A 16952-nucleotide genomic window follows, 5' to 3' on the forward strand; every position below is an offset into this window, starting at 1 on the left:
GTTTTTTTTTGTTTGACGTGGATGGGACCCTGACCCACGCAAGGGCGGTGAGAAATGGGGGGGGAGGTACATGTGCCTTGCTTCGATTTGAAGTGGTTCGCATGGGAGCAATCCACACGGGTCAGCCGCCCGCTCACCGTTTACATGGCGTGCACATGCCGAACACATGACTTCCCTCCCCCGTGCAGCCGATTGAAGAGCGCTTGGTGCACGTTCTACGCAAGCTCCACTCCAAGGGGGACGTTGCCCTGGGGGTGGTAGGAGGGTCAGACTACCGGAAGATCATCGAGCAAATAAAATGTATGGAGATGGAAAAAAAAAAAAAACGGGAAGCGATAGGAACGCCTCGTCCTTGCAAACAAGCGACAGATTACCCATGAGACAGCTCATCAGTTCACTCCTCCCTCACACACATACACACAGTGAACATGTATGTGCATGAACAAAAAAAAACCACACACATACACTACTGTTTGTTCTCCCCCCCTGTTTGAAGACCCCGAGATATTCGAATTCGTGTTTTCAGAGAATGGAGTTGTAGCTCATAAGGGCAAGGAGCAATTTTACTCGGACGTATGGCTAAGCAGATTTGTTTAATATGAGGGTCGCTGCTTCTTCCCTACTACACTGCATTTCACAAATTACCATTGTACATGTAATCATCCTCCGTGCTCACTTCCTCCTTTCGCCCCCTCTTATAACAGAGCATAACGAAATTTCTCGGCGAGGAGAACATGCAGCAGCTGGTGGATTACTGCTTAGTGTACATTGCGAATCTGCGAGTGCCAAAGAAGCGGTACGACAAAAAATTTGCGTGACGGTGTGGTGGCCATAGCAGGAAGCGTTGCAGAGTATATAATACAACGGGAAACTCGTCTCCCCCCTTTTTTTTTTTTTTTTTTGTCTTAACACAGAGGGACCTTCATCGAGTTGCGCAACGGCATGATTAACATCAGCCCCATTGGGAGGAACTGCACACGGCAAGAGCGTGAAGAGTTTTGCAGATACGACGCGGATAATTCGATCCTGCGTACGTTCCAGTTGGACTTGACGAGGAAGTAATGTCTGTTGGAAGCGTTCCCGCTGCGCACTTGTACTCATGCTAGACGGTGCCGCCTCCTCACGCCGCTTCTCTCCCATTCACGTAACTTCACACCGCTCCTCTCCCATTCACGTAACTTCACACCGCTCCTCTCCCATTCACGTAACTGCACGCCGCTTCTGTCCATTTCGCTTCGCCAAGCTTTTCGCAGTTCAACTTAACATTTTCGATCGGAGGTCAGATCTCCATTGACTGTTTCCCCTCGGTTAGAAATTGAAGTGAGATGGTTGCAGCAACTCTTGTTGGGGTAGCAGTGGCCGCTGGGGGGGTGCTCTGCACAAGTGATTGTTGCTCAGTGGCAGAGCTCTCATGGGAGGACATTAACGGTTACGTGTTTTTTTTTTTTTTTTTTTACCTCCCCCTTATTCGCAGGGATGGGATAAAACGTTTTGCCTGAGGCACATTGAAGGGTTATTCAGTGAGGTACTTTTTTTTGGCGACAAGACGGAGAAGGTAACGGTGGTGGAAACAAAAGGAAAAGAAAAAAAAAAACACATGACTATGTGTTCAAGGCGTGCCTCCATATTTGTGTCTTCACGTTGGCATGCGTGTGTATGTCATGTTATATAACCTGGGAGTCTGTTGGGAGGAGTCCTATTTCTACCGCGCGCTACCGCTACGACATGAAGTGGGTCCCCTTTTTTTCCATACAGGGAGGAAACGATTACGAAATTTTTCACGACCAGCGAGTGCGTGGCTTTTCTGTTAAGAGTCCTGCGGAGACGGAAGAAATTATTAAATCCTTTTTGGACCCATAGGGCAGGTACTTCCCTCATGTGTGTCATGGAGAGGGGAAAGAAGTGGGGTATATATTTTTTGTGTGCGGTTAAGGGGGCACTGCAGGGGTGATGCAAAACAAGGACGGCGTAACAAGAACGTATTGGCAGGGTGAACTCCTCTGCTCCTTTTTTTTGCTTCCCCGTTTGCTTCGCGGGAGATATTTTCTTTGTTGCCCTTCCACCCCCGTTGTGATTTTTTTTCGTCGTGGAAGAACACATGTAAATATATGTTAGCCATTTCTGCAATGTCTCATTTTTTTTTTTTTTTTTAGCTCGTTCTCTGGTGGGGGGGTAGGGAGATTTTCCAAGTGGCCGCTTTTGGCGAGACCACTTGGCGATGTGAGCGTAAATAAAAACAAAAAAAAAAATGTCGTAAAAAAAACGTCGTAAAAAAATCTCAAAAGAGCCGCCAAGAACGCTCTTAAAAAAGTTGCAAAATAATCCTCAAAAAAAAAAAAAAAAAAAGCAAACGTAAAATTTGTGTGCAGCCTTTTTTTTCCCTTTTTTTTTTTTTTTTTTTTTTTTTTTCCTAGATCTGTTCGCGTTGTGCCTGCAACTCTATTCGAAAGTTTCCCATTTTTATCTCTTTCGTTTTTTTGCGACTCGTTTGTGTTTTTTTCTGTGGAGTTATTTTGCTTTTTTTTTTTTTTTTTCCTTTTTTTCGTTTCGTTTCGTTTACGGCTACGTTGCAAGCAGTCAGTGAACCCCATTTCAGACAAGGAACAGAAAACAAAAAAAAAAAAAACGCAAAGCAAAGTGAACCAAATAAAATTTTTTGAGTCGAGCAAATCCGCTCACTTTGGCCATCGCCAAAGTGCACGTGTGTGTGTAACATTAGGGGAGCCACCAACTTGGGCCGTTTCATCATTTACGGGGTTGTACGTTTTTGCTGATCCTGTTGCCTGGCTCCTGCTCGTGCTCGCCTCGTATGTATATTCAGGAGTTCCCGTTTGAGATGCCATGGGGGCAGCCCACGCGAAAGAAGGTCGCGGAGGTAACGAGGAGGTGGCGTTGTTGCGCTGGGCACGGAGTCGTCCGTGCGTCTAAGTCACTTGCCCTCCACATTATCGCTTCGCTCTGTTGACCCCTTCCACACCGCTTCTCTACCGCAGGATACCGCATCGTGCGCATTTGCCCCGAGGGTCCCATGTCGGAGTGCGACGTGGAGATATTCTTCGACTACATAATTGAGATAGAAGAGGTGAAGTTGCAGGACGCCTCGAGGAAGACCTATGAGTCGTTTATGCAGAAGGTACGAGAAGGGGAAAACAAAGAGGTGCGTTTGCTTGTGTATAACTGCCGACATGATAAACTGAAGGAGGTGCATGTGAGGCCAAGGAGGTGGAGCGGAAAGGGGTTACTAGGTATGAACATCAGTTATGAAAAGGCAAATACAATGAAGGAAGGAATTGAAATTGTAAGTATCGAGGATGGTTACTCAGATGTTAAGAATAGAATTGCACAGGAGGAAGACGTGATCATAGGGCATGAGGAGAATATCCTTCGGAATTGCGATGAGCTTTGTAAATTTGTGGAGGCTACTTTGTCTAGCGATGTTAAGGGGGAGAAGACTTCTCCAGTGGAGGTACCGTTTTATGTGTACAATAGGAAGAGGGGAGACGTGAGGAAGGTTAAAATGGAGGTGGACCTCACGTGGGGAAGGCATGGACTGGTCGGGTGTCAAGTGGGTGAAGTGGATGCTTCGCTTGTCGAGGGGAGGGGCACCCCCGCCGAGCATGTTAACACCGCGGAGTGGGCTAAGGATTTACCTGGTAAGCCGCTCGAAAGGAGTTTAGAGCTATCTGGGGGAAGTCACAACAGCATTCGCTTTAGCTGGAGTGAAGCGAATGGAGAAGAGGCCGAGGGGGAAGACTCAGGGCGACCCAACTATGGCAGGTTCAATACGGACTACAGTAGAGACGGCAGCGGTGCGGGCGAGTTTGCGACTTCGCTCGGGAGAGCATTGGAAAAATCACCTCCTGGTGCAGAGTACCAGAAGACGGTCGGGGCGCAGAGCTACGCCTTGAGCTCCACGATGGACGTTGAGGATCAGGGGTGCGCGGGGGGCAACCAGGGGATGAGCGCGGACGACGTGCTGTCTGATGTATCTTCAGGAGGGGGGAAGCAATCACAAGATGACGGAGGCACCCCCGAAGAGAGGTACGAAAAGTATGTACAGGGTATGAAAACATACAGCAAGGAAATCTTAGAGGTTCATAAAGACATGGAAGAGAATGGTAGGCTCTTGGAGGAGCTGAAAATACGCACTCTGAAGCATTTTTCCATGGGGGAGGAAGTTGGTTGGTGATGCATGTGATTACCTCGCTGGGATGTCCACGAAAGGGGACACAAATGGGAGAAGCGGAACGTGCAAGGTTGAGATGGATCGAACATGTCAGGGGGGGTACGTGATCTACTGATATAAGGACAAGACGAAATATTCCCCCAAGTCATACATGAAAATGGCCGAGCAGTGGCACCTCTCGCCGTGCGATTAGCAGCTCCTACTTGTATTTGCGTGTCCTCTATTTGGGGGGAAGATGAATGAACATATTGTGCTTTGTAATGCGCCCAGTAAGGTTATAAGGGGGCAATAGCCGTTCTATTCTGTTGGGGTCTCATAACGCGATTTGTCACACGTGACATGGTATTACAAAACGTACACCAACTTGTGTGTGTGTGGGCATCCCTCGCATGAACATGTTGCAGAGGGAATAAAAACTCCTTTGTCATTTTTTGTGTGCACGCTTCATTTGTCCGGCGGTTGCTCGCCATTGCTGTTTGTTTGACGTTGCTCTTTGTGTGACGTAGGCAGGGAACGCACGATACGAAGAGGGAAGGCCTCCCCAATGTGTAATTACATTAGTGTGTGTTTTTTTCCCCACCTCTTCACGTCATTTTTTAAGCCCTAAAAAAGGGGTAACATTTCCACATGCGTCTTCACAAGGAGAGTCTTTTCCCTGTGCCTATTTCGCCGGGAAGAAACTTTTAATTAACACTGACAAATCCTCTTAAGGGATGTACGCACATGTTGAGTTAACCATAAGCCAAGCGGTGCGTGCTTACGTTTTGTTTGTGTTAGTATGTTGTGTGGGGAAAGTGAAAAAAAAAAAAAAAAAAAAAAAAAAAAAACAGGACAACAAAGTCATAGGACCAGTTTGTCCATCTCGTTGAGTTCATCCTTGAGGTAGTCATCGCTCCATCGTTTTCTCTGCAATGGGGGAAAGGAGAGTGGGGTAGCATGGCTTAGTGTAAATAAAATGGTGTCCCTAAGGAGGGATTAAAATGCACAATCGCGCATTCTCCTAACGTGTCACATGCCTGTGCCGCTATTCCCTCCAGGGCCTCTTTTCCTACTAACCTGCTGTGCGTAAAAGTGGCGATCGCGTGCACCAAACGGTTGGTTGCACCGATCCAGGGTGCTGAGGCTGGAGAAGCTTATATCCGATCTGTCATGCACAGCAAACTCGTAATCATTTTTGTAATAGAGGAAGTAATGTATAATATCCTTTTTGATCTCGAGAATGGAGTTATTGAGGTAGGTACATTTGAAGGAGTGATCTGTGTCTTTCACCAAGTAGGAGGTTATTCCATTGAGGACATCCGGACAGGAAATGAAATTTGCTATGGCATTGGTTTCAATGTTTAATGCTTTTAAGAGGAGCTCTGAATCAATTGTGAATTTGAGTTCAGCCAAGCTTACTTCTTCCTTGGTGGTTGGGACCACTTTGTAACTGTTTTGTATCATTTGATTGTATATCTTTTTTGTTACTTGGGCTTTTTTAAGTAGTTCCATTTTGTGTGTTCTAAGTAGATGTAGCATTTCAAAAGTTATATGTGCCGCGATGGGAGGTTGTGAAGAGATCTGTTGGTATGTCTTTTCTGCCCAGAGGCGAACCCGTTCATCAGGATTGCTTTTTTTTCTTGAAGCATCTAGCTTAGCCATAATTTGCATTAGGGAAGGATACTTAAAATGTTCGTGAATGATTTCTTCGTAATTTTTTAAGGTATACATTTTGGGTACTTTTAAAAAATGTTCTTCTAAGAGTAGGTTGGCATCTTGTTCAGATACTTCCAGTTGCGATTCTGATGTGACTTCCATCAGCTCCAGACAGTCTTCTGCTATCCATCGCTTGGTCAACCCGCTCCACATGAGGTCGGTCGATTTTATTACCTCCCCTGTTAGGGCTAAGTAGAATCCAATGGATCCTCTTAAATTGGCTAACACGTAGGAGATGCCACCATACGGCAAAAAGGAGTACTTCAAATTGGTGTAAGCATATGAGGAGTGAAAATAGGAAGCGCTATTGTTGGCCAAGAAGGGTATAAACCCTCCGGAGCCTCTAACGCTGCCATTACAATATACTATGAGTGGCTTCTTATATGAAAAGATGAGGTAACTTAAATCATTAATGTTATACAGAATCTTTTTCATTACATCTGCATACTTTTTGTTTTTCCCTTTTTGGTACACCTCCAGTATTTTCAGCATGTCCACTAAGTTGTAGCCATGGCTACAGGAATCGTTGGTCACGGACGTTAGGAAGGTAAATCTTTTAGTGAAATTGATTTCTCCATTTAGTAGCTCCTTATATAATTGGTTAATACATTTTATGTCCATGTATTTTGTCCTTAGGAGTATTGCGTTCATGCCTACATTGCTTCGAGTGTACACACTTTCGTCTGGTGATGCTTTGTTCAGGTAGTTTGTTTTGTTCGTTTCTTCGTTGTGAACTTGCAGGGGGTCCATGTATATGTCATCGTCTTTGAAGATGGACGTTCGGATGAGCCTTCTGTCTGCGTTCCAGGTTGGGCATCCCTTGGCGCGCATATACGGGCAGTAGTGTGGACTGGCACTTGTGGTGAGGTGTTTAAGGTGGGGGCCCTTCACCAATTGGTTACACTTAAGGCGCCGCATTTTGGGGCAATTTTATTGCGCTACAATTACAGCGGTGTGTTTTGTCCCTGTTGGAGGGGGGCCCCGTGGCCATGCGGCCTCGCTGCCACGCTGCCGTGTATCTGTCCTCCGTGGAATTACTCCTTAACTTCAGTATGAACACATTTTTGTGAGGCACAGCGTTTAGAGCATATTTTCCCCGTCCCTGCTTCTTCCCCCTTTTTGTAGCACATGTTGCGACCTATATGTGTTTCTTCTCACCGCGATGGGAAAAGAACAGAAGCGTTGGATATATTTTTTTTTTTTTTTTCTTTATGGGAATTATTTTGAAAGGATGCCAGTCCGTCGAGCAGGCGCACACTGCCCGGTTCCGCTCGGTGCGGTAGGCCATTGGGGGAGCGAGTTGCGTGTGCGGATTCGAGAGCATTTGTTGCCCCTTCAGGGAGTTTTCAACAATGTCGACAAAATGTATGACCCGTTCAGGCAGTTTTGCACAAATGTCCTCATTTTTTCGCCAATGTTCACAAAATGTATGACCCGTTCAGGCAATTTTGCCCCATTTTTATGACTTTTTTTTGCGAGAACAGTTACACAACGTGTTTGAGTTGAGCAAACCCAACTGGAGAAGCAGCTGTGGGTTAGCGGCTAAGACATTTTTACCGATCAACGTTGAGAATTTTTTTTGCACCCATTTTTCCCCCACCTCAGCGTATACGTGTTCTGCTTTTTGAGACATTTTGTTGGAGGATGATATGCGCAAAATAGGGGGCAGGCATTTGGTGTGAGGTGTGCAAAAGTTTGTCAGGTTAAAAGAAAGGTGAAAAGGTACCTCCGGGAAATGTACCAAATGTGTTGCATATGCCAAGTGTTCAACTTTTGTAGCGTTCTGTTTTTGTGTAGTGGCAACTACGAGAGCCCCATTAAGTGGCGCGTATCCTTCTACAACATCTCACCTGTCATGTGGTCTGAGGTTCCCGCGTCCTGCGCAGCGTCGTACAGGAAATACAACTAGTGAAGAGGAGCGTTCAGTGTGCGAAATCAGCCCCCATGGCGAAAAATAATTCTGCCTATAGGGTACAGTATTGGGGAGGACATGGCTAACGCTGTGATGAGAAAAAAAAAAAAAAAAAAAAGGTGGTACAATATCAAGTGTACCCAATAGGAAATGATAACAATGTAGAATGAAGTTTGCCCACAAATGATGATAAAAGCGCGTTGGTGAAACACATAATACAAATTATTTCTTTTTAGCAACAAATTTTGCAAATTTTGCCTTTTCCATGGTCTTTTGCCATCACTGGGGGTAGCATGCAACTGGGTGCGTTGAATTTGTTTCCACATTTTCATCCCCTTTTTTTTTTTTTTTTTTTTTTCCTTTCTTTTTTTTGAAGACTCTTTTTTCAGTCTATGCGGTTGTGTATTCCGTATTATGTACAGGGGTAGGCCGATCGCTTGGGAGCCACCCACATTTTGTTCTTTTCCTTTTCGAAAGCAGATTGTGGTTGTCACGTACATTGTGTGCGTGTGTGTCCATCTTATCATTTGTACTCGTTTGTCTGCATTTACATTTTTGCGTTTTTGTGTTTCCGTGGTGTAAACTTTTTTTTTTTACGTGTATATGTGCTGATTGCACATTTGCGTGTACGCGTAGTAATTCAAACATATTCTTTCCCTCCCCCAATAACCCCCGATTAGCAAAAAAAAAAAAAAAAAAAAGGAGAATTAGGCCTGACTACTTGTCTTCTGCGAGCTGACGAGGAAGTAGAATTCACTCGTTTGTTCAAAGTGGCGAGTGAGAGGCACAGTTGTATTTTTCTCTTTTTTCCTTTTTGCGATCCCAGTGGGTAGAAGCGCAGGCGTGTATCCCCAACGAGTGGAAGCATCGAGTGGTGAAACTTGGCACCTGTCCAACGCACGCATAATTGACATTGTGTTCAGCGTAACTTTCAACAATGAGGTACATGAAAAAGTGCATGTTATTCTGCTGCGTATACATTTTGGTGACAGGGAGCGGAATACTCGCTTTCAGAAAGAACAAGGTTGAAGGGGGTGCCATAGGCATACAAGCGAAGGGAAGCAGTGGACAGGCGGGCCACGCGAATGGGCACCAAGTGAAAAATACCAACGCGTGTGGTGGTAATAACAGCAGTGGAGGAGGCGGGGAGTGTCCACTGGACACACACACAACAAGTGGAGTACAACACACGGAGAAGAAGCCAAGTGAGGCTTCAAACAAAAGCAGCATTCTGGACAATATTATAATCCCGGAAGATGCATTCGAAAGTGCTAAACGTTTATGCGAGTTTGTTGTAATAAAAGGTGAGCACTTTAAAGCGTTTTGCAAGCAGTCGATTTTTTTTAAAGACATTCAGCTTTTAAAACAGAAGGCTCCGAATTTGTATGCACAGATAGCAGGGGAGTCCTATGAGAATGAAGCTACCTCTAGCTTCCAGGTCTTAAAAGATGAAGGAGATAAGAAAATCGTCATGGAGGACGATAAACACAATCCCAAAATGTCCCTTTTTTTTTTATATGAAAAAATGTGTGTTGGGGGGATCCCTCTGGCATGCGCAAATATACTCAAGGTGGACAACGTGTTCGACATGAATCAGACGGGGAACGTCGCAGGGGGAAGTGGTGATACGGCGGAAGGGCAGGACGTTGAGGGTGACATCACGGGAGCGGTAGAGGAGGACGGAAGCCAGGGGGTCTCGGAGAACGTCACAGACTTGACCGAGGAGGACAGCAATTAACACAGCGCGATGAAGTTGGAGGCGAAGCAAACGGTATGTTTTTTTTTTTTTTTTTTTTTTTTTTTTCCCTTTCTCCGTGCACGTAACAATAACTGCTCTGCACACCGTTTATTGTGTGGCGGGGGGACACCGCGCTGCGTGTAGAATGCGTGCGTTCGCCAATTTTTCTGCTCATTTTCCATTTTTCAAAATTTAGAGTTTCGACTTTAATTAGGGGTTATCCCTCGCTTGCGTTAATTCGCTGTGCAGGACGTGGTGCCATTCGAGCACCGGCATGTGCACAAAAATGGAACTTTTTTAAAAATGGAAGACAAGTTCGCCCCCCTCCTCCCCCGGCGCTGCTGCGAATTGGAGGTGGTGAGGGGGGCAACTTCACAACGACTTTGCGGTGGCACAGCTTCGTTTAAAAGCGGATGGGGAAAAAAAAAACAGGGGCGATGGAGCAAGTGCGCTGGGCGACGCGGGCTGTCGTTAGATCACTTTACCCTCTCACCAATCTGCGCGGAGGGCACTGATCTGTTCCTGCACGTTGGCCATGTCCTTTTTAATTTTGGCTCTTCTGTAAAAGATGGGGCAGTCCCTATTCATGCATATGACTTCCGCGTGCAGGTTTCCCTGGCAGCGTTGGCACTCAGTCCACAGCTGGAAGAACTCATTTTGTTTATGTTTGAAATGATTCATTTTTTGCATGTAGATGGAGAACTCCTTGTTGGTTTTGCAGTGGTTGCACAGGGGGGGTTTTTTAATGGAGCTGTTGCAGCCGATGCATCTGACTGCCTTTTGTAAAAATTTCGAGAGAGCAGTTTGGCTGGACGTTAGAATGGTTTTATGTCTTGTGTGTTCACCACAGAAAAGGGAGTCTGAGTTGTTCATAATAACTTCGAAAATTCGTGAGAGTGTATTTTTAATTGCATCTAGGTAGTGATTATAATCAATTGCTAGGTTATTATCTAGGACGTAGAGTGGGTCTTCTGCTCGTTCATATTGTGCTTGTCCTTTAACTCCTTTAATAATAATATAGCTGACTCGATCTCCTACATTGGGTGCGGTGGCGCTATCTCTTTGCTTCAACTTTTTTGCCAGCTCCACGTGTGGAAGTCGTGTCTCGTAATCAGTTTTCCCCAACGACTTTGTAACGACAAGCAGACTCATGTCGATGTTGTTTGTGAGTAAATCCTTAATTTTACTTTTTGTATAATCGATTGCACTGTTAAGATTTTTTTCTATTAAGAGTTTATTCAAAACTGTTTCCATCATTTGCTGTATGAGGATGCAAAAGTCCCTCCTGACCGTTTCAATTCCCTTGCAGTCCATTTTTTCATGTTTTTCTGGTGTGGTGTAGAGGAGTCCCGCGTATCTTTTTTTGTTCAGGAGGAGGTAGGGGCAGTAGACTTTTTCAAATTCTAGCTTTATGGGGTGAAGAAACTCTTTGCTTATTCTTTGTGCAGCATCTTTTCCTAGGGCCATAGCTTCTTCAATGCTGCTGGTACCAAATTTGATCATGACTGAATCTGTGTCTCCATATACGACGGTGGCGTTGTGTTCAAATCCATTACTCTTATTGTAGTACTGTTCTACCTTTTCTTTCGTTTTGTCAATCATAGACCTGCCTAGTGTGGTGATGGAGACTGCGACTTCTAAACAGGGTAGCTGTCCTCCTGAGGCAGCACCTGTGTAGCCATATACAGAATTGGCTGAAATTTTCAGTGCTAGCTGTCTTCCGTTGAGTACCATTTTGGTAATTTTATTTTTTTCATTTTTGATTAGAAGTTTCACTTTTTTTCTTGCATCTATTAATTCTTCTACGATAAGTGGTAGGATTCCTTTTTTAACGGATCCCTTAACAAATTTGATATTATTTTTTCCTTCAATCGATGTGACTTCATCCTCGTTGAGTCCCTCTAACTGTGCCGTATTTTTGACCAACGTGGAGTAGCACAAATTGTGTGCTATCATGATGGATGGGTATAGGGATGCAAAATCTAGTGTCGAAATGGGTTCTGTATAATATCCTTTTATGGGTTCTAAAACGGTAGCCCCTTCATACTTTTCATTACTAGCAGATTTCATATACGTACTAGGGATAACATAATTCAATTCTTTACACTTGCGGTAGAGTTGTGAGGTGACTTTTATTTGTTGTCCTCTCGTAAGAAGGTAAATGAAAGGTGTCCCTGTCACTCTTGCCATTTCTACATAATTATAAATGAATAATAATTTATCAATTAAGCGGAGGGGAAGAATTCCGTCTTTTATACAATAGGTAGCGATTCTCTTCCTTGACTCTGGACTTTCATTTTGTAAATCATTCATAATGCTGTAGTGTACATCTTCCTTCTGTTCTTTTAAAAATTCGAAGGAGACGTAGTTCAGTGTGTATGACTTGAGTTTGTAATCTCTTCTTATAAGATCGTACACATCAAATTGTATCCTTCCATTTATATTAATTTCTTTCGTTTCATGGTTTCCAAATTGCTTCGATGCGAATGTGGACTCCTTAACAACACTGCTGAAGTTTTTTATTCTTCCTAGCATTTTTAATTTTTTTAAATTGAGAGCAGTACCTCTGTTCAGGATATAGGGTAGATCGAAATTAATAATATTATAACCAGTTAGGAAATCTGGGTCGAGTTTAATAATGAATTCATTCCATGCATCTAGTAAGGTTTTTTCATCATTGAACCATATGACGTTAGACCCCGGGATGCTAGCACATTCCTTTAGAGTGAATATAAACTTAGCACATTTTTCAATAGGATCCCCTTGAAAGTAGAGTATGGAAGATATTTGTATTATTGGGTCGTTTTTTGCTTCGGGGAATCCTTTTCCATCTAGCTTAATACATTCTATATCGAACGATACAATTCTTAATTTTGGAATTTGCTGGTACTCGTTTTCTAATGGCATGGGTTCTACATGTTCATAGGATATATCAATTTCGAAGGAGCAGTTGGATATTTTTTTGTGTCTTGGTCGAATGTGAAATTTATCTTTTTTACACAGCAGCCAAGAAGAACCGGTGATTTTTTTATCGATTATGTAACGTAGAATGAAAGGTAAATTTGCTTCATACACGATGCCACCTATGTTTTTTCCATTCACATTAATCACATTTTCGAATAACTTCTTCAAAGTAGGAACCATTTTGGGCAGTAGGACGGTGATTTTGAGAAAGTCTTTTTTTCCATCTCGCTTATAATACATTAGACTTTCCGTTTTGACCACTTCAATGTTAAGAATTTTTTGGTCATACATTTTGTATTGGCTGTTCATGTTAAGATTTTCATTCATCATGCACTCTAGCTTCAGTAGGTCTTCCTGTTCAAAGGTGCTGGGCATCTCGACGTAGAAGTAGGGGAAGAAGTTGTGCACATTGACCAGGACACTATACCCATCATTCGTAACGGTGTAAATGCGGATGACTGGTACCGAGATGTAATTCTTTTCATTGTTTTGAAACATGCTTCGGTAAGGAGAGTAGATGTCAGGTAGGACTCTTCCATTGGGAGTCATATCATTTGTAAAGACCATGCTCTTGAAGATGCTGTCCACGGTATATTCTATGTCAATCTGGAAGAGGATCAAATCCTTTTCATTAGACACGTGAATGAGTCCGTTGGCGTCATAGGGGCTCGGCCTTTCGTAGGTTGTGAGCAGCTGGTTGAACTCCTCGATCATGACATCTTCGGGCAGCTGGCCCATCTTTTCCTTTTTCAGTTTATCGTACAGCGTCCCGTAAGGGATGACGCTGGTGAAGGGGCACTTCTTCATTCTCTCCATGTCGGCGCGGTGTGCACAGCGGTTAAGGGTGGGTGGGGCTATATGAAAATAATGTACGTTTGGCGTTGCTCCCTACGTGGCGGACTCTTCCCTTTACACCTTACTTACACGATGTGTGGTGTTGTCGTGGGCGGGGCTTCTTCTATTTGGCCGTTCAGCGGTAGCCGATCCTCGGCCAGTTGCGGAGCCAGACGGGGCGCAGAATTGGTCTTTTCTCCAAAGCGTCCGCAAGGCAGCCACGATTTAGGACAGCGACAGGGAGAGGTGGTACCCTGGGCGTTTCATTCTGTTGGCACTGCGCAGCAATTACGCTTTCATTACGCGTCCATTACGTTGGCACGACTTTGGCATGTGCACCTTAACATCTTGGTCGCTACCCACATTGCCCACGTGCGGCAAATTGGTTAAAGGGAAAAAAAAGGGGGTACACGCAAAAGCAGATGTTAACCTTTCTTTTCCTCCTTTTGTTGAGTATATATCTTTGCTTCACCTTTGAAAAAACGAGATTTAAAAAAAACAAAAGGGAGTGTTGCATCAATTGGGGAGCACAGGCATAAGCAAAATACGGAAAAGCCGCGTTGGATGGGAGGGGCTTTTTCTTGACCTCAGAAAAAAAAAAAAAAAAAAAAAAGTGTACATAAGCCGGATGGCTGTTTTTTTTTTCCCTTAAATGATTTTCTTGAACAGGCAGGGGGCGAACACAGCGCGATACACATATATCACAAGAGCGTGTACGCGTGGTCTGGTGTGGGAGGATCTCCGAGGAGTATCAATGGATGAGCAGTTCAAACGTAACTGATGGAACATGACCGCAGTGTTTCTGTACTTGAATAACTTTTTCCTTTCGCGAAAGTCATGTGCATGTACATGTGCATTTTTTTTTTTTTTTTTTTTTTGTCTCATTTATTTTTATTTGAAAATGTGCAAAGGAAACTTTGGTACGTATGGGCAGAGAATATCAAGGGTCTCCCCCGCGCGGAGCAGATGTGGAGAACCTGCGGGGTGCTTGTTCGCCTGTGTGCCAGTGTGAATAAGCTTTCGTGCAGATCTTCACCAGGAAGGTAAGCACCTCCGCAGGGATACCCATCACAGGGGTGATTTTTTTTTTTTTCCCCACCCCTGTTGCGTGTAATTCGCTTGGAACTTCTGGAAAAGCGGGGGAAAATGCCAATGCCAGGATTGTTAAGAGCGAAATGGAAGATGAGGTGAAACCTGCTCAGCTTTTACGTGTACAAAATGGAAACCCAGTAGGGGAGCATGTTGTTGAAGATTCCCCTTTTGTTATAATAATTGTATGGACTCGCACGTTGCGGAAAAAAAAAAAAAAAAAATGAGGAGTGACTGATGGGGCACATTGCACTTTAAATTTCCACCAAGGAGGTGCTTTCATTTGGTGTTGTTTTTCCGTTATTTAAGCGACACATTTTATTAGCCCTTTGAAGGAGACCTAGCTGACGCAGGTCCGATTGGGGCCATGTTTTATGAGAGGAGCTTATCCACGAGAGGGGTGTTTGCAACGGGTGTATAATGCGGTGTGTATATACGATATGGAACGCACACAAGGTTCATATGTTTGTGTGTATTTTTATATTTTGCCTTTTCTTTTTACGAAAAGTGTTTGGCAGCATGTGGCTGCTTATGATTGTCCTCCTGTTTGTGACTCGCCGTGGGGCATTTATGCTAAAAGGAGAGCATATTTAAGGGGACAATGTTTTTTTTCCTTTTTTTTTTTTTTTGCAATGAGGGGAATATAGCTCACCGTGGGTCCACTCACCTTTCAGCATTTGACATTTGACATGTGACAGGGAGTGGTGGTCGTCGTCGCGTTATGCCTCTCCTGTGGATGATCGTCCGAGAAAAACACATGACTTTCGTATAACGATCAGAAGGGGAGTGGCGTGTTTTTTGCGTAAGTGCAAATGCATGCAGGGGAAGAAGGATGCACATGTAGCCACTCTCGCGCAAGTGGGCAGAGTCCCAAAGTGGACGTAAGAAAAAATGGTAAAGAAAAATTTTCCTTAAGGAGTCAGTAAATGGGTGAGGTTAAATTCACCTGACCGTGCATGCAACATGGGGAAAAAAAAAAAAAAAAAAAAAACGTAAATTAGCTAGCTATAGGATGAGCATATTACACATATGGGCACAGCGGAGGATTAACCAGGTGATAAAGGGGAGGACAAAAAAACCACTAAGACGACCTTTGGTGCCTGTCTTTAGGGAAAATTAGCCACCCACAAACACATTGAACAAAATTGCATGTACGAAAAAACTGCATGCAACTTGAAAATAGAAGAAGACACAACGACATGCTTTAGTGGTTCTACACCAGTTGCACATGCGTTGTTCGCCAAAGTGGCAATGTTATTAAGGGGGCATGTGGCTCCCGTTGTCCTCACACCACGGCTTGTGATGAAATGTGGTCTCATTCGAGAATATCTTCCCCACCTGCCAGCACAAGGAGATTAAAAATTGTACTTCTATGTTGGCCTTTTTTCCCCTTTTGTCTGCATGCACACCCTGCATGTGGTTTTGCTTCCTTGCGCGTTTATGTGTGCTGCACTTAGTGGTCTTGCAGTGGTCTGTGGCTCCGTGGACGCGCTTTGGCTTGGCCCCGTCGTTTGGTGTTCTTTGAATTTTGCATTTCTGGCTTGAGGTGTTCATACAAAATGGACGCAACAATGAATTTAAAATGAGATTAAAATGAGATTAAAATGAAATAAAATAAAATAAAATACAACATTAAAATTACAAATGTTAACATTAAAAACAACAAATTATGAACAAATTAAAAACAACACTTCATTTGGCTTTTTTTTTTCGAATTTTTTTCATTTGCCCAGTTTTTGTTAACTTTTTCATTTGCAGTTGTTTTGCTTTCTCTGCAACACCCCCACTTTTCGATCTCTTCTTTTTTTTTTAAATATTTGGGAATTTTTTTTGCCAAAACGTTTTTGTATACCAAGGTGTAACCCTGAAGAACAATATTTCATCCCTCCCCCCTGCATCACGTTGAAAACGAAAATGAAGATTATCAAGCTGGTCGCTCTTTTTGCCATTTTACCCATTGTGTGCTTGTTGGGGAAGGAAGAAGTGGATGTCACCCCCTTGAATGTTGAGCTTCAGAAGGAAGACCTAGATGTCACTTCCAGAATTAAAAAACTTTTACAAAAGAGAAAATTACTAATGATGTCCATAATTGCCGCAACGGTACTGGCTGCGGGAGGAATACTCGGTGGAGTGAGCTACGACATCATGAAGCGTCGCAAAAGAGACAGCATGGAACAGGAGGAAGAGCCATTTGTAGACATATTTGAATCGGAAGATATTATGAACGAGACAACCCCGTTTAAAAACAAGTCGACAACAGTACCCCACGACGTCTCAGCAAATATCCCAGAGGTTTCCGGAGAAGCATCCCCAGCCAATTTCGCAATGGACGGTATTGATCGTGATACAGGTGAGAACTTGGGGAAATCGTTTTTTCATAAGTTAGACAAAACCAGTGTTTGAGCTTTTTTTACCATTATATAAAGAAGCGTATTGTTGTACGCTGCGGGTACATGTCGGTGCTTGTGTGTGCATAATGGCCCGTTCCGATCCTTATTCCCATTGGTAAAAAAAAAAAAAAAAAAAAAAAAAAA

General features: G+C 43.7%; 6 protein-coding genes across 6 annotated transcripts; 4 read left to right on the forward strand and 2 right to left on the reverse strand.

Moving 5' to 3' along the window:
• Positions 1 to 54: 54 nt before the first annotated feature.
• On the forward strand, positions 55 to 1860 carry AK88_04168 (uncharacterized protein; the record flags this gene model as incomplete). The annotated part of the gene is made up of 8 exons (XM_012481778.1): positions 55 to 66; positions 189 to 300; positions 497 to 573; positions 705 to 796; positions 915 to 1058; positions 1244 to 1307; positions 1475 to 1555; positions 1756 to 1860. 8 exons carry the CDS (start codon positions 55 to 57, stop codon positions 1858 to 1860), a joined length of 687 nt encoding a protein of 228 aa, XP_012337201.1.
• A 1168-nt stretch (positions 1861 to 3028) lies between these two features.
• Positions 3029 to 4189, forward strand: AK88_04169 (uncharacterized protein; the record flags this gene model as incomplete). Its single annotated transcript, XM_012481779.1, has 1 exon — positions 3029 to 4189. The coding sequence occupies one exon, from the start codon at positions 3029 to 3031 to the stop codon at positions 4187 to 4189; it is 1161 nt and encodes a 386-aa protein (XP_012337202.1).
• Positions 4190 to 5026: 837 nt separating this feature from the next.
• On the reverse strand, positions 5027 to 6799 carry AK88_04170 (uncharacterized protein; the record flags this gene model as incomplete). The annotated part of the gene is made up of 2 exons (XM_012481780.1): positions 5027 to 5092; positions 5243 to 6799. The coding sequence occupies 2 exons, from the start codon at positions 6797 to 6799 to the stop codon at positions 5027 to 5029; spliced, it is 1623 nt and encodes a 540-aa protein (XP_012337203.1).
• A 1931-nt stretch (positions 6800 to 8730) lies between these two features.
• AK88_04171 (uncharacterized protein) lies at positions 8731 to 9531 on the forward strand (the record flags this gene model as incomplete). Its single annotated transcript, XM_012481781.1, has 1 exon — positions 8731 to 9531. One exon carries the CDS (start codon positions 8731 to 8733, stop codon positions 9529 to 9531), a length of 801 nt encoding a protein of 266 aa, XP_012337204.1.
• Positions 9532 to 10020: 489 nt separating this feature from the next.
• AK88_04172 (DNA polymerase delta catalytic subunit) lies at positions 10021 to 13311 on the reverse strand (the record flags this gene model as incomplete). The annotated part of the gene is made up of 1 exon (XM_012481782.1): positions 10021 to 13311. One exon carries the CDS (start codon positions 13309 to 13311, stop codon positions 10021 to 10023), a length of 3291 nt encoding a protein of 1096 aa, XP_012337205.1.
• A 3021-nt stretch (positions 13312 to 16332) lies between these two features.
• Positions 16333 to 16821, forward strand: AK88_04173 (uncharacterized protein; the record flags this gene model as incomplete). Its single annotated transcript, XM_012481783.1, has 1 exon — positions 16333 to 16821. One exon carries the CDS (start codon positions 16333 to 16335, stop codon positions 16819 to 16821), a length of 489 nt encoding a protein of 162 aa, XP_012337206.1.
• Between the last annotated feature and the right edge of the window lie 131 nt (positions 16822 to 16952).

The sequence above is a fragment of the Plasmodium fragile genome (genome assembly GCF_000956335.1).
Source record: "Plasmodium fragile strain nilgiri unplaced genomic scaffold supercont1.55, whole genome shotgun sequence".
In the NCBI taxonomy this organism is placed as follows: domain Eukaryota; phylum Apicomplexa; class Aconoidasida; order Haemosporida; family Plasmodiidae; genus Plasmodium; species Plasmodium fragile.